The sequence below is a fragment of the Physeter macrocephalus genome, chromosome 8 (genome assembly GCF_002837175.3).
Source record: "Physeter macrocephalus isolate SW-GA chromosome 8, ASM283717v5, whole genome shotgun sequence".
In the NCBI taxonomy this organism is placed as follows: Eukaryota; Metazoa; Chordata; class Mammalia; order Artiodactyla; family Physeteridae; genus Physeter; species Physeter macrocephalus.
The window spans coordinates 151415880-151428427 of record NC_041221.1 but is presented as its reverse complement, the minus strand read 5'-3'; the positions used below and the strand labels follow the sequence as shown (position 1 = coordinate 151428427).

At 47.6% G+C, this 12548-nt stretch overlaps 1 protein-coding gene across 5 annotated transcripts in view; it reads left to right on the top strand.

The window, feature by feature from the left end:
* The window catches only part of ADAM19 (ADAM metallopeptidase domain 19), a 108007-nt gene that overhangs the window by 62888 nt on the left and 32571 nt on the right, over positions 1 to 12548 (top strand). For 4 of the 5 annotated variants that reach the window (XM_055086872.1, XM_055086871.1, XM_024117217.3 and 1 more), the window contains exons 13-21: positions 2442 to 2531; positions 4977 to 5172; positions 6461 to 6569; positions 7784 to 7988; positions 8730 to 8807; positions 8921 to 9029; positions 10066 to 10210; positions 11061 to 11145; positions 11434 to 11658. In XM_055086872.1, the coding sequence (XP_054942847.1) occupies positions 2442 to 2531; positions 4977 to 5172; positions 6461 to 6569; positions 7784 to 7988; positions 8730 to 8807; positions 8921 to 9029; positions 10066 to 10210; positions 11061 to 11145; positions 11434 to 11658 (1242 nt within the window). Of the gene's footprint in view, positions 1 to 2441; positions 2532 to 4976; positions 5173 to 6460; positions 6570 to 7783; positions 7989 to 8729; positions 8808 to 8920; positions 9030 to 10065; positions 10211 to 11060; positions 11146 to 11433; positions 11659 to 12548 lie in introns of those variants that run through there. The other variant, XM_028493401.2, reaches the window with a different exon arrangement.

The following is a 12548-nucleotide window of genomic DNA, read 5'->3' as shown; positions in this document are numbered from 1 at the left end:
TCTGACCCCATAGCCGAAGGCTGAGGTAGGCCTTGGCGAGGAGCACAAGGTGGCCAAGGCACATTTCAGCTAGAGGAGGAACCGTGCCTTAGGGTGAGAACAAACATGGTCTGCTAGAAGGGAAGGAACACAGGTCTACCTGAAGCCCAGGGTGCTAGGAGATTCATGGAAAGAAAGTGTCCTTATTCCTTCTCTGAGGGGGAGACAGGTGGATGAGTATCTGTAGTCAGGTGCTGGCATGTGTCTCTCCAACAAGCCAGACCTGGACAGTGATGGTTATGATATGGTTAATAAGCACGGGGTGGGCCCCAGGCAGACATGGCTTGAATTCGGCTCCAGCACTTGCCAGGTATGTGCCTTGAGCAGCCATTGGACTTGTCTGAGTTGCGGTTTCCCCTTGTGTGAAATGAGCATAATTGTGCCTCATAATCCTGCTGTGAGAGACCCATGGACGGGCCTGTCTCTATAGCAGGAGTGTGATAGGGACATTCGGAGTCACTGGGCATCTCATCACCTTTTTAAAAAATTTTATTGGAGTATAGTTGATTTACGAAGTTGTGTTAGCTTCAGGTGTACAGCAAAGTGAATCAGTTATACGTATACATATATCCAGTCTTTTTTAGATTCCTTTCCCATATAGGCTGTTACAGAGTATTGAGTAGACTTCCCTGTGCTATACAGTAGGTTCTTATTAGTTATCTATTTTATATATAGAGTAGTGTGTATATGTCAATCCCAATCTCCCTATTTATCCTACCCCTTACCCGCTGGTAACCATAAGTTTGTTTTCTACATCCGTAACTCTATTTCTGTTTTGTAGATAATCATATCTTTTTTAAAAAATTAATTAAGTAATTAATTTTTTGGCTGCGTTGGGTCTTCATTGCTGCACGCGGGCTTTCTCTAGTTGCAGCGAGTGGGCTCAGTCATTGAGGTGCGCGGGCTTCTCACTGCGGTGTCTTCTCTTGTTGCAGAGCACGGGCTCTAGGCGCGCGGGCATCAGTAGTTGCAGGATGCGGGCTCAGTAGTTGCAGCACGCAGGCCCTAGCGTGTGCGGGCTTCAGTAGTTGCAGTGCATGGGCTCAGTAGTTGCGGCACGTGGGCTCTAGGGCATGCGGGCTTCAGTAGTTGTGGTGTGTGGGCTCAGTAGTTGTGGCTCACGGGCTCTAGAGCGCAGGCTCAGTAGTTGTGGTGCACGGGCTTAGTTGCTCCATGGCATGTGGGGTCTTCCCAGACCAGGGCTTGAACCCATGTCCCCTGCATTGGCAGGTGGATTCTTAACCACTGCGCCACCAGGGGAGTCCCGTCATCTTTTTAAATCTCATGCTGTATGTCAGCAAATCAGGACCCGTAGGGCAGGAAGGAAGAGAGGAGAGCATGGATCCCCTAGAGAAGGGTCCAGGCCAGCGAGGGTTGAGGAGGAGCAGATGGCAAGAGAAGTCTGGGGAAGCAGGCCGGGGGCTGAGGTAAATTGCTCAGGAGTTGTTCCAACACGCCCTGACTCCTGATGGCCTCTTTTTATCAGTTAGTAAGGTTTAGGAGTGTGGGGGGCAGGAAGGGCAGCAGTAGAAGACATGGTCTCTGGATGTTGTGTTGGGGATGAGAAAAACAAATCACAGAATTTCCATAGGTGCACGGGCTTAGTTGCTCCATGGCATGTGGGGTCTTCCCAGACCAGGGCTTGAACCCATGTCCCCTGCATTGGCAGGTGGATTCTTAACCACTGCGCCACCAGGGGAGTCCCGTCATCTTTTTAAATCTCATGCTGTATGTCAGCAAATCAGGACCCGTAGGGCAGGAAGGAAGAGAGGAGAGCATGGATCCCCTAGAGAAGGGTCCAGGCCAGCGAGGGTTGAGGAGGAGCAGATGGCAAGAGAAGTCTGGGGAAGCAGGCCGGGGGCTGAGGTAAATTGCTCAGGAGTTGTTCCAACACGCCCTGACTCCTGATGGCCTCTTTTTATCAGTTAGTAAGGTTTAGGAGTGTGGGGGGCAGGAAGGGCAGCAGTAGAAGACATGGTCTCTGGATGTTGTGTTGGGGATGAGAAAAACAAATCACAGAATTTCCATATAATGTGCTAAAAACCATGTTTTAGAAGAGTCCTTGATTACAAGGAGAAATGGGCATATTATGTTAAGTTAAAAGTACGGATACTATGATTTTGTAAAATGAGTATATGTCTATGTATGTGTATGGGAAAGTGCTTAGAAAAATACAAAATGTAGTTGTGTCAAGTTGTGTGTTACTGATGATTATGGATATGTATATTTTCTACGATGTATACGTATTACCTTAATGCTAAAGCTATAAAGTGATTTTTTGGTGGAGACTTCCCAGGGGCCTGTGGGGCAGGGTAGGGGGTAAAGGCCCTCACCCTGCCTAGTCCCCTGTCTCCCTGCCCTGCTGCCCCAGAGGCTCACGCCTCCTCCCACTGCCTCCCCAGGAATGTGATAACCCCTGCTGCAATGCCTCTAATTGCACCTTGAGAGAGGGGGCAGAGTGTGCCCATGGCTCCTGCTGTCACCAGTGTAAGGTAAGTGGCCCTTTCCTCCCTGCCCAGGGTTCTGACCTAACAGTCCAAGACTCTGCTGGGGGGTAATGGCCAGGATTCAGCCTCTATCCTGGGGAAGTGGTGGCATCAAAGCTTCAGAAACATGGAGCTAGAAAGGGCCCTTGAACAAAGTTTACTTTTTTCTATATTGGGCCTCACTGAGTTCAGATCATCCCAGAGGGCTGTGTGTGCCTCCTGGAAGATGGGAGATTAAAAAAAAGAAAAGTGTCCAGAAAGAGTAGGCTTGATTTTATTTGGAGCTCATAATAATCTTCATCACAGTTTTGATTAACATTAATGAATTGCTTATTAGGTGCCAGGCATGGTACAGAGAATTTTATATATGTCATCTCATTCAATCCTTACAAAAGCCCCATGAGATGTGTATTAATATCCTCAATTTAAGATGAGGAAAGTTGGGGGCGCTCAGAAGGGATAAGTGGCTTCTCTGGGATCACACAGCCAGGAGGAGGCTGAACCAGGTTGACCTGACTCTGGAGCCCACTCTCTTAATATTGATATGAAAGATCACATCATTTTTACCACTAATATTACTATAGGTCTACAGTCTCTTAGCTATAATTCTGAAATTTAGGAAGTTCTGAAAACTCAAAAAAAATTTTTTAACTTATTTATTGGTGGCAAAATTTGACCTGAATCGACATGAGTCTAATTATAGTCTTAAAAAAAAAATCACACTTAAAGTGAATATTATATTTCATTGCAGAAATATTAATGTGTATGATTATAAAGTATAATCCTAGGCCTTGCTGGTGGGTTATGTAACATACATATGTAATGTGTATGTGTGTGTATATATATATATATATATATATATACACACACACACACACACACACACACACACATACGTATGTACATCTGTGTAGTGTCTGCTTTCTAAAATCTGTAAAGTCTGAAGCCCATCTGGTGCCAGGGTTTTGGAGAGGATTGTGGACTGTGCTTCCACCTACCACTTGCTGAGGGCTCATTATGTTCCACATACTGTTCAAGTACTTTATTAGAACATTCATTCTAGCATGACCTTCTAGCAATAACCACGAGAGGGTTATTACCCTCACGGGTGCATAAACATAGGTCTTACTGCTGGTTAAGGAGCTGGTATTTGAACCCAGGCAGGCTGGCTCCAGGGTGGGTCCTCTTCCCCTCCATCTTGCTCTCAGGTGGAGAGATGCATCCTCAGGCCACCCTTGAACTGAGACTGTCAGAAAGCTGCTCAGCTGGCCCATTCTTGCCTTCTGTCTTGGGAGGGCCTTGTGGGTGGCGTGGAGTCACCCGGGAGTGTGGAGGGGTGCTGTTCTCAGACATAGCTCTCCTTGCCTGGCTCAGGGGAACCCCCACACCATCTGGTTTGACTCTAGGATGCACCCGGCGTCCCCCAGGGAGGCTGTGCTAGCTGGGTCAGGTCCTCGAGTCTCAGGCTAATGCCTGAGAGTGAGTGTGGAGAGCGCCCATCTCCCAGTCCCAGGATTTCAGCTTGGATCTTGGAAAGGAGTTCCTGGAGAGAAGTGTGTGGGAAAAGATGAGGCTTGGAGTCTGAGACCTTCAATTAAAGCCCTATCTGTGATTTGGGGCAGCCTATTACCCATCCAAGCCTAGGTTCTTTATCTGTAAGATGGGAAGAGTATACCAATAACTCTGACCACCCTGGGAGGCTGGAAGACTCAAGTGGAAACTCAGTGTTTACCAGTTGCCCAGGGTGTGCTATTGATCAGGTTATTTCATCTGCAGAGAGAGGCAAATAGCAGTATATCTAGCTCATGGATATTGTGAGGATCTCAAGACTTGAGTATGTGTAACATACTTAGCCTGGCGCTTGGCTCAGTAATGGGGTTGTATTATTGCCACAGTGCTTTGTAAATTCAAAGATGTATGAATGCTACTCTGTGTGTGTGTGTGTGTGTGTGTGTGTGTGTATCTCTACATATATATTAGTGGACTTGGCTCTTCTGTCTTACTAACCATGAGACTTTGGAGACATTATTTAACCTCTTTTGCCTCAGGCTTCATAATCTGTAAAATAGGTATAATTATATTACATAGGACTAACATGAAAACTAAATGAAGTAATATTTGTACTGGGCACTTAAGTGGGAGCTCCATAAAGTAGCTGTTATTACTAAAGCACTTAGTAAACTGTAAATTGTTGCATAAATATTATTTTTTACCTACTTCTTAAGACTGCTATGTAGAGTTAGCCTTTGTGAAAACACCTCGAAACCCTAAGTCACTATTCATATTAGATGAATGATGGTGATTTGAGCTAATGAGGTCATGTAAAAAGCGCTCTGAAATAATGGTAATGGGAAATTCTGTTCCACGAGAGTGATGCTCATGAGCCCTCGCTGGGAGGGTTGAGGGCAGGAGGCAGATTGACCTTTTTTCCGCTCTCGTTCCTCGGCTCAGCTGCTGGCCCCTGGCGCACTGTGCCGTGAACAGGCGCGGCAGTGTGACCTCCCAGAGTTCTGCACGGGCAAGTCCCCCCGTTGCCCCACCAACTTCTACCAGATGGACGGCAGCCCCTGCGAGGGTGGCCAGGCCTACTGCTACAACGGCATGTGCCTTACCTACCGGGAGCAGTGCCAGCAGCTGTGGGGTCCTGGTAAGGCTCTCCTGGGGGGAAGGCCCTCCTCCCACCCCACCGCTTCCTAGCCAGCCTCCCCTTTCAGGCACTCTGGGTAGCTTAGAATCCTTGGCTTTAAAACAGCATCTCCAGATATTACCTTTTTTCAATCCCCTTGCCTCAGGGTAGACTTTCAGGGAGAGGCAGTAGGCAGTGTTCTTCCTAGTTCCTTGATGCTTTAAATTCTCAGAGTGGGTGAGTGGATAAGAATAATCCAACAAAAATGGCAGAGGATGGAGACAGAAAAGGAAATGCAAATGTCCTTAAGCTATAAGCAAATTATGACAACTATGGGATGGGATTTTTTTCATGTATCATATTGACAAAGACTGAAAAATTAATATAATAAGGTAATAATAATAATACTATAACAACAAGAATAATAATAATATAGTTGTGGAGGGTGTGGGAAAACAGGTAGGTACAAACCCAATGGAAAGCTGTTTGGAGATACCAGAATTTTAAGTGCACCTGTCATTGGGCTCATCCATACTACTTGGGGATGTATCCTACATTTGTACTTGCACATTTATGTGAAGATAGATTTACAACGATATTTATTGCAGCATTGTTAGTGATACCAATAACAACCTATAAATCCTTCAGTAGGGACCAATTAAAGTAATTCTGGTACCTCCATACGTTGGGACACTATACAGCTGAATAAAAGGAGGCAGCTCTGTATGTACTGAATGAAAAAAAAAATCTCACGCGATAAATTAAGTGAAAAATGCAAGATGCAGACCAGTGAATAGACTATGCTGCCACTCTTTATTAGATAGATTATCTCTAGAAGATACACAAGAACTGTATCTAGACGGTAGAGATAAAATTATCTTTAGAAGATACACTGTTAATTAAGATTGCTTCACCAGGTTGTAGGAAAGTAGGAACTGGAATGACTAGGTAGAAAAAACTGAAAGACATGCTTTACTCTTTAAAATGTTGTGCAGGTATTACCTTTAGTAAAAAACCTGAAATGGGACAAGCCTTCTTCATTAGAGAGAAGGCTTAGCACACAAACCTCCCGCAGATATAAAACCTCAATAAGGTATAAAGAACTGATGTAAAACCTTTTTCTATGAGTAGGTCTTGAGGAGGTGGGGGTCGAATAACTGATAGGGGTAAAGAAAGAAAAGGCTGAATATTCCCTCCCCTAAAACTTTCTTAACCTTCTGATTTTGCCAAGGGCTAGCTCTGCCCTTTGGAGGCTCTGACTTCTACTAACGTTGGCTAGTGTACTGATAAATGTTTCTTGCCCACCCAGGAGCCCAGCCTGCTCCTGATCTCTGCTTCGAGAAGGTGAATGTGGCAGGGGACACCTTTGGAAACTGTGGGAAGGACATGAATGGGAAACACAAGAAGTGCAACATGAGGTGATGACCAGAGGGCAGACCCCATGAGATGAGGGTGACAAAGCAATTCCTGCTCTGTCCTCACTCCCGCCCTCTCAGCAGCTTGGCTGGCCCCAAACTGGGCCTTTAAATAAATCTGTTCCAGGCCCTTTTGGCAATGTGCCATTCAGCCCTAAGGAAGTCAGAGGGAGGGCGTGGATGGCAATGCTTCCTAGAAAGCTGGTCCGACCTCCTTCTGGGACCTTCTGATAGTAGGGCGGGGCATCAGCCCTCTTGGGTCATTTCCACAGGGTACTAATTATATCCTCATCTGAATAGCCTGTTATTCACCCATTCATTCATTCATCTATCCATCTACCCACCCACCCATCCACTATCTATTGTGGGTCTACCATGTGCCAGATACTGTGCTGAGTACATGGAACATAACAATACAGTGTAATAATGGAAATGTGGTGAGAGCCACCCAACCCAATGTTAGTGGGTTGAAGTGGTTTCCCAAAGGAAGTTATGCCTGAGATTTGGAGAAATTATCCAGTTGAACAGGATGGGAATGGTGCTGGTACCTGGGAGAGTGTACCAGGCAGAGAGATGAGTAGAGAAAAATTCTTGGTAGGAAGAACTGATAACAATTTGATATAGTTAAAGTATAATGTTGGGGTGCAGTGGGGAGGGGGCTGCTGAGAAATGAGCCTAGCTAGTTAAGCAGGGACCAGATCATGAGAAGCCTCGAATGCATGGCTAGGGGAGTTTGGACTTTGGCTTGAGAGCAGTTTGGAAATTAGACTCCTATAGGGCAAGACTGGAGGCAGGGAGACAGTTTCCTGGTGTCCAGGTGAGAAAGGATGGTGGTGTGAATTAGAGTAGGTATATAGGAGGGAGGGAGTATGGGAAGTCGGGGATGACACCAGGCTTCTGGCTGCAGCAGTCGAGTGCATGGGGATGCAAGGAGCATAAGGGGGCAGGTTGCTCAGGTCAGGCAGTTGTCCTTGCAGTAAAGAGGCCTTCCCAAGGCCAGCTCTCTGGCCTCGATCTGCTTGGGGATAAGGATCTAGCATCCTATCCTTGGTCTCAGTCCACATGGGGTCTTTCCTCCTGAGTCCCTACAGCACACTCATTGCCCTTTTGCCTCTCCCCCCTCCAAGCCTGGTCAAGAAAGATTGAAGCTCTTTGGTGCCCCAGCTCTTCCCCTGCCTCTGAGTCCATCTCCTTCCCTCCTTCTCTCTCGGACCCAGAGATGCCAAGTGTGGGAAGATCCAGTGTCAGAGTTCAGAGGCCCGGCCCCTGGAGTCCAATGCAGTGCCCATCGACACCACCATCATCATGAACGGGAGGCAGATCCGATGTCGGGGCACCCACGTCTACCGAGGTCCCGAGGAGGAGGGTGACATGCTGGACCCAGGCCTGGTGATGACCGGGACCAAATGTGGCCATAACCACGTGAGTCCCTTTCTCCAGCCTCACTCAGTCGCTGGGTTGCAGTGACTAAAGTGTGAATCTGGAGCGAGGGTGCCTGGGCTCAAGTCCCAGCTTCCCCAACCTCTCTGGCCCTGTCGCTTGCTTCCTTTATTAAGCATGTTAGTAAGAGCAAGACCCACCTCATAGAATTGTTCTAAGGATTAAACGAGATAATCCCTGTAAACCGTTTAGAAGGCTGGCTATTATCTCTTTTGTCCTCATCATTAATTATCTTATGAATTGAGAAATGGACTAGACTAGGAGTCAGGGAAGCCTGGGGCAAATAATGGCCGCATCTCAGAGTTAACTATGAGAATGATGTTATAAAAAACATTTGAAGCACTTGGTGTACTACCTGGCACAAAGTAGACAGCTGTCACCATGGTCATTATTTTTAAGTATAATATTTCAATTAGTGCATATTAATATACAATTAAGTAATTAACATATCACCAACATATAGTAATATAGAGTGGAATAACACATATTTATTAAAAATATAATATTTGGTTTTTTCTCCCTAATCACACAAGTGATAGCAGAGTTTAGTTAACTACCATCCTGTCCTTGGCTTTTTAGGTTGTTTTTAATTTTTCACAGTAATAACCTGAAGTAGGCTGCCTTTTTGAGTCCCGTAAGTTCTGAGTGCAAAACCCCAGTCTCCTAATTGCCAACCAGTGAGTGTCCCTTCCGTTGTACTGAGTGGCTTCTTCCTCATTACAGATTTGCTTCGAGGGGCAGTGCAGGAACACCTCGTTCTTTGAAACAGAAGGCTGTGGGAAGAAGTGCCATGGCCACGGGGTACGCGTGCCCGGGGTTCTGGGGCTCCTCTGCCATGGTGTCTGAGGGGGCAGGCCCTATGGGAGGCCAGAGCTCTCCAGGGTGCTGACGCCTCTGCCCTGCCCTTGCTCCAGGTTTGCAACAACAATCAGAACTGCCATTGCTTCCGGGGCTGGGCCCCGCCCTTCTGCAACACACCGGGCCAAGGGGGCAGCATCGACAGCGGGCCCACGCCCCCCGAGAGTGAGTGCCCGGCCTGCGTGGGCCTCTGCTCACCTTTGTGAGGAGGGGTGGGTGCCATGGGGGCGGGTAGCACGATGCAGAGCGAGAATGAGTCAGCATCACTATCCTGATTTTGTAGATGAGAGAACTAGAGGGACGGAGTGGGAGGAGTGGCCCAGGCTAGCAGCCTGGTGTGGGGCTCAGCCTCAGCTGCTCTTCCTCTGTCCCTTCTATTGAGGGGCATGGTTCTGCTTAGAGAGAGATTAAGACAGACCACAGGTTACTGAATAATCGCATTCTTTCTGGGAGGCGGTGGTGGCGACTACCCCTTCTCGGCCACTTAAAAATAATCATGAATCTAGGGCACATTATAGTGGCTCAGATCTCCTTGGAAGAACAAAGCTTCAAATGAGGAACCAGAAACTCAGAAAATGTTACAGTTTTTTTAGTGGAAATCTAAGGGATTCTAGCTCTTTGGTTTCCAAGCTTTTAAAGAATAATAGAGAACTTTTTTTTTTTTTCAAGGAAGAAACCTCAACATATAAAAACAAAAGTAGTGTGTCACTGGTCTATATATATTTTGTGCATTTAGATTTATAATTTGTGAGAACATTGAGGCGGTTCGGTGAAACCAAATGTGAAATTGTGGATTATGTGCGAAAGTTCTAATCTTAGATCGATCTGTGACTCTCCGTGTTTTGTGTTGGTTGCTTTGTGTCCCAGAACATCATGATTCAGGCTGAAAACTAGTGGTAGATAATAATAGAGCTGAAACTCCTTGCCTTAAAAGGTACTCTCTTCAATTAGGCAGAAGTGGCCGGAGAAGCTTTATTATGAGATCTGTGCCAAGCAAGTTGACCTGGTTGTTTAAGTTAATATTAGTGGCTTCCCAGTGGGACATAATGTGTGTTTTTTATTATAGTTTTTAAGTTAAAGTAAGTAATACAAAGTAAATGAAGATCAAATATCTGAAGAGTGTCAGGAATACATTATTTGAAATCCACAGCTAAAGTTCAGACCGCTTCTAAGTCTTTCACTTGGGTTCTATTTCTGGAAGGTGCTGGTCCTGTAGTAGCCGGCGTGTTTTCGGCCATCTTTGCGCTGGCGGTCCTCATGCTGATGTACCACTGCTGTAAACAGAACAACAAACTGGGCTACCTCAAACCCCTAGCCCTCCCTTCCAAGTTGAGGCAACAGTTCAGGTATGACGGGGTGCCGTGAAGGATTTGGGGTCCACTTGGAGATCACAGAGCTTTCCGTAAGCAGTACCTGGTGAAAAAGTTGGTGGTGGTGGGTCTAATTCGGGGAAGGCAAATGCCAGGTACACGCCGCCCTCTCCGCTGCTGCCGTGCTCCTTGACCATGGCAGACATTACTAGCTGATTTTTATTAATAAGTAAGCTCGGCTGAGCCTGGTCATCACTTTAGAATCCTTCTCAGCAGAATGCCCCAACCAATTCAAGTTGGAATAGAAATGAAATCTCTTTGCTAGCGTGTATCTAATTGATTTGCTCCCCATTTTATGATCCCCATTTTAAAGGGCAGGAAACTGAGGTAACAGAGAAAAACTGAGTAGCTCAAGTCAATCACAGGGGTGGCTGGACATCAGCTCAAGACAGAGTAATTTTTTTTCTTAAGCGATTCATTCCTTTGGATATTGAAGGTGTATAGTCTCTGAGTCCTCTATTAAATGACACTTTTTCCGGAGGGGATTTTAAATCCCAGGTCCTTCTGGAACGATGCCTGAGGGAGATTGGTTGATGGCTGGTGACATCTTCGTCTTGGGGGAGAAAGGTCTTAAAAGGGTGAAGGAAAGGTGCTGAGGAACACTCTGCTTTGTATGAGGCCAATTGTCTTTCCTTGGGAGTTTTCCATGGGCCACCGTCTCCATGCCTAGGGAGCTGGGGTTCAGAAGGACCAATCCCACTTCCACCAGAGCAGACTTGGGAAGACTGAGCTGCTCACTGCCATGCCTCAGTCAGAGGGATGTCAGGCACTGATCCTCAATGAAAAGCACCTCCTTTACTCTTCCTCTCTCCTTCCTTGTTACTAGTTGTCCCTTCAGGGTGTCTCAGAACAGTGGAACTGGCCACGCCAACCCAATGTTCAAGTTGCAGACACCCCAGGGCAAGCGAAAGGTAAGGGCTTTGCACCATGAACTTTGCTACTTTAACTTTGTCCCTCAGGACTCTTGCTAGATTTTCCTAAGCGCCTCTGTGGGCCCATGGGATTGGTGATAAAAGACACTTTCTTGGCTTGAGAGATGGTCAGCTGGTTCTGCCATCCCCTAATGACTTTAAACGTTGCATCTGATCTCTGGGATCCTAGGCCTCTGTGCATGCCAGTGAGACACACAAGACCACCCTGAGTTTTTAAGTGCATTAAGGGTTCCTGTGTCTCAGGCGTTCCTCGTCTTATGCATACAGGTGACCAACACCCCTGAAACCCTACGGAAGCCCTCCCAGCCTCCTCCCAGGCCCCCTGCGGACTATCTGCATGGTGGGTCCCCACCTGCACCATTGCCAGCGCACCTCAGCAGGACTGCTAGGAACTCCCCAGGGGCCGGACCCCCAGTAGAGAGGAAAGAATCATCCAGGAGGCCTCCCCCAAGCCGGCCAGTGCCCCCCGCACCAAAGTGCATCCTCTCCCAGGTAAGTGGTTTCTCAGCAACGCTGGGCCGGGAGCATCACTTTTCAGGCCATCAGCCCTGAGGAGTGACAGAGGCTGGTAAGAGGCAGCTTGCTGACTCATGGGCTGGCTGCCTTTTCTGCATTCTGGTAGACACAGGGCACCCAGAGCACGCGGGTGATGGGCATGAGGAAATACACTACGGAGGGCTTCCTCCCTGGTTGGCCTCTTCTGTGACAAGCCACTACCCACCTTCCACCCCAAATGGTGATGTTCAGTTAATGTTTCAGTTCCCCATGGTCTTTTTTCTCTCCTCGAGGCCTTTGCAAATGCTGTCTCCTCTGCCACATATACTTCCTTTTGCACGGCCAGCTCTTGTTCATCCTTAGATCTCCTCTTAGATGCCACTTCCTCTAAGAAGCCTTCTCTGACCCCCAAGCCTGAGTTTGGTGCCTCTGTACTTCTCTCATCATAGTACTTATTCCACCAAATTGTGCCTCTCGGTATCTTGCACTAGTCGGGAAGTCTTACTGAGGGACGTACGGTGTTGCCTCGCTCGTCTGGGAGGTTGGTCAAGGGGCCGGGCCTCTGGGAGGGGTGAGTAGGGGCTGGGCTATCCCCCCACCACTGGCGTTCTTTGGAAGCAGAGCTGCCTGCCCAGCTGTCTGTTCACCTGGTGTGTCTGTGCTCTGGTGGCTTCAGCTCTACCTTCTGGCAGAAGTTCCTGTAGCACAGACCTAGATGTTTCCAGGGCGGTGACCAGGCGTGGTGCCTTCCAGAGCCGCCTGTGTGTTTTGGGTGTGGACCCCCTCAGGTTGGGTAGGGGACTTGCCCATTTTCCTCCTGGGACTGCCGTTCTTGGGCACGGTCCAGAGGGCTCCATGGGGCCCAGGCTGTCTCTGCCCCTAAGGAC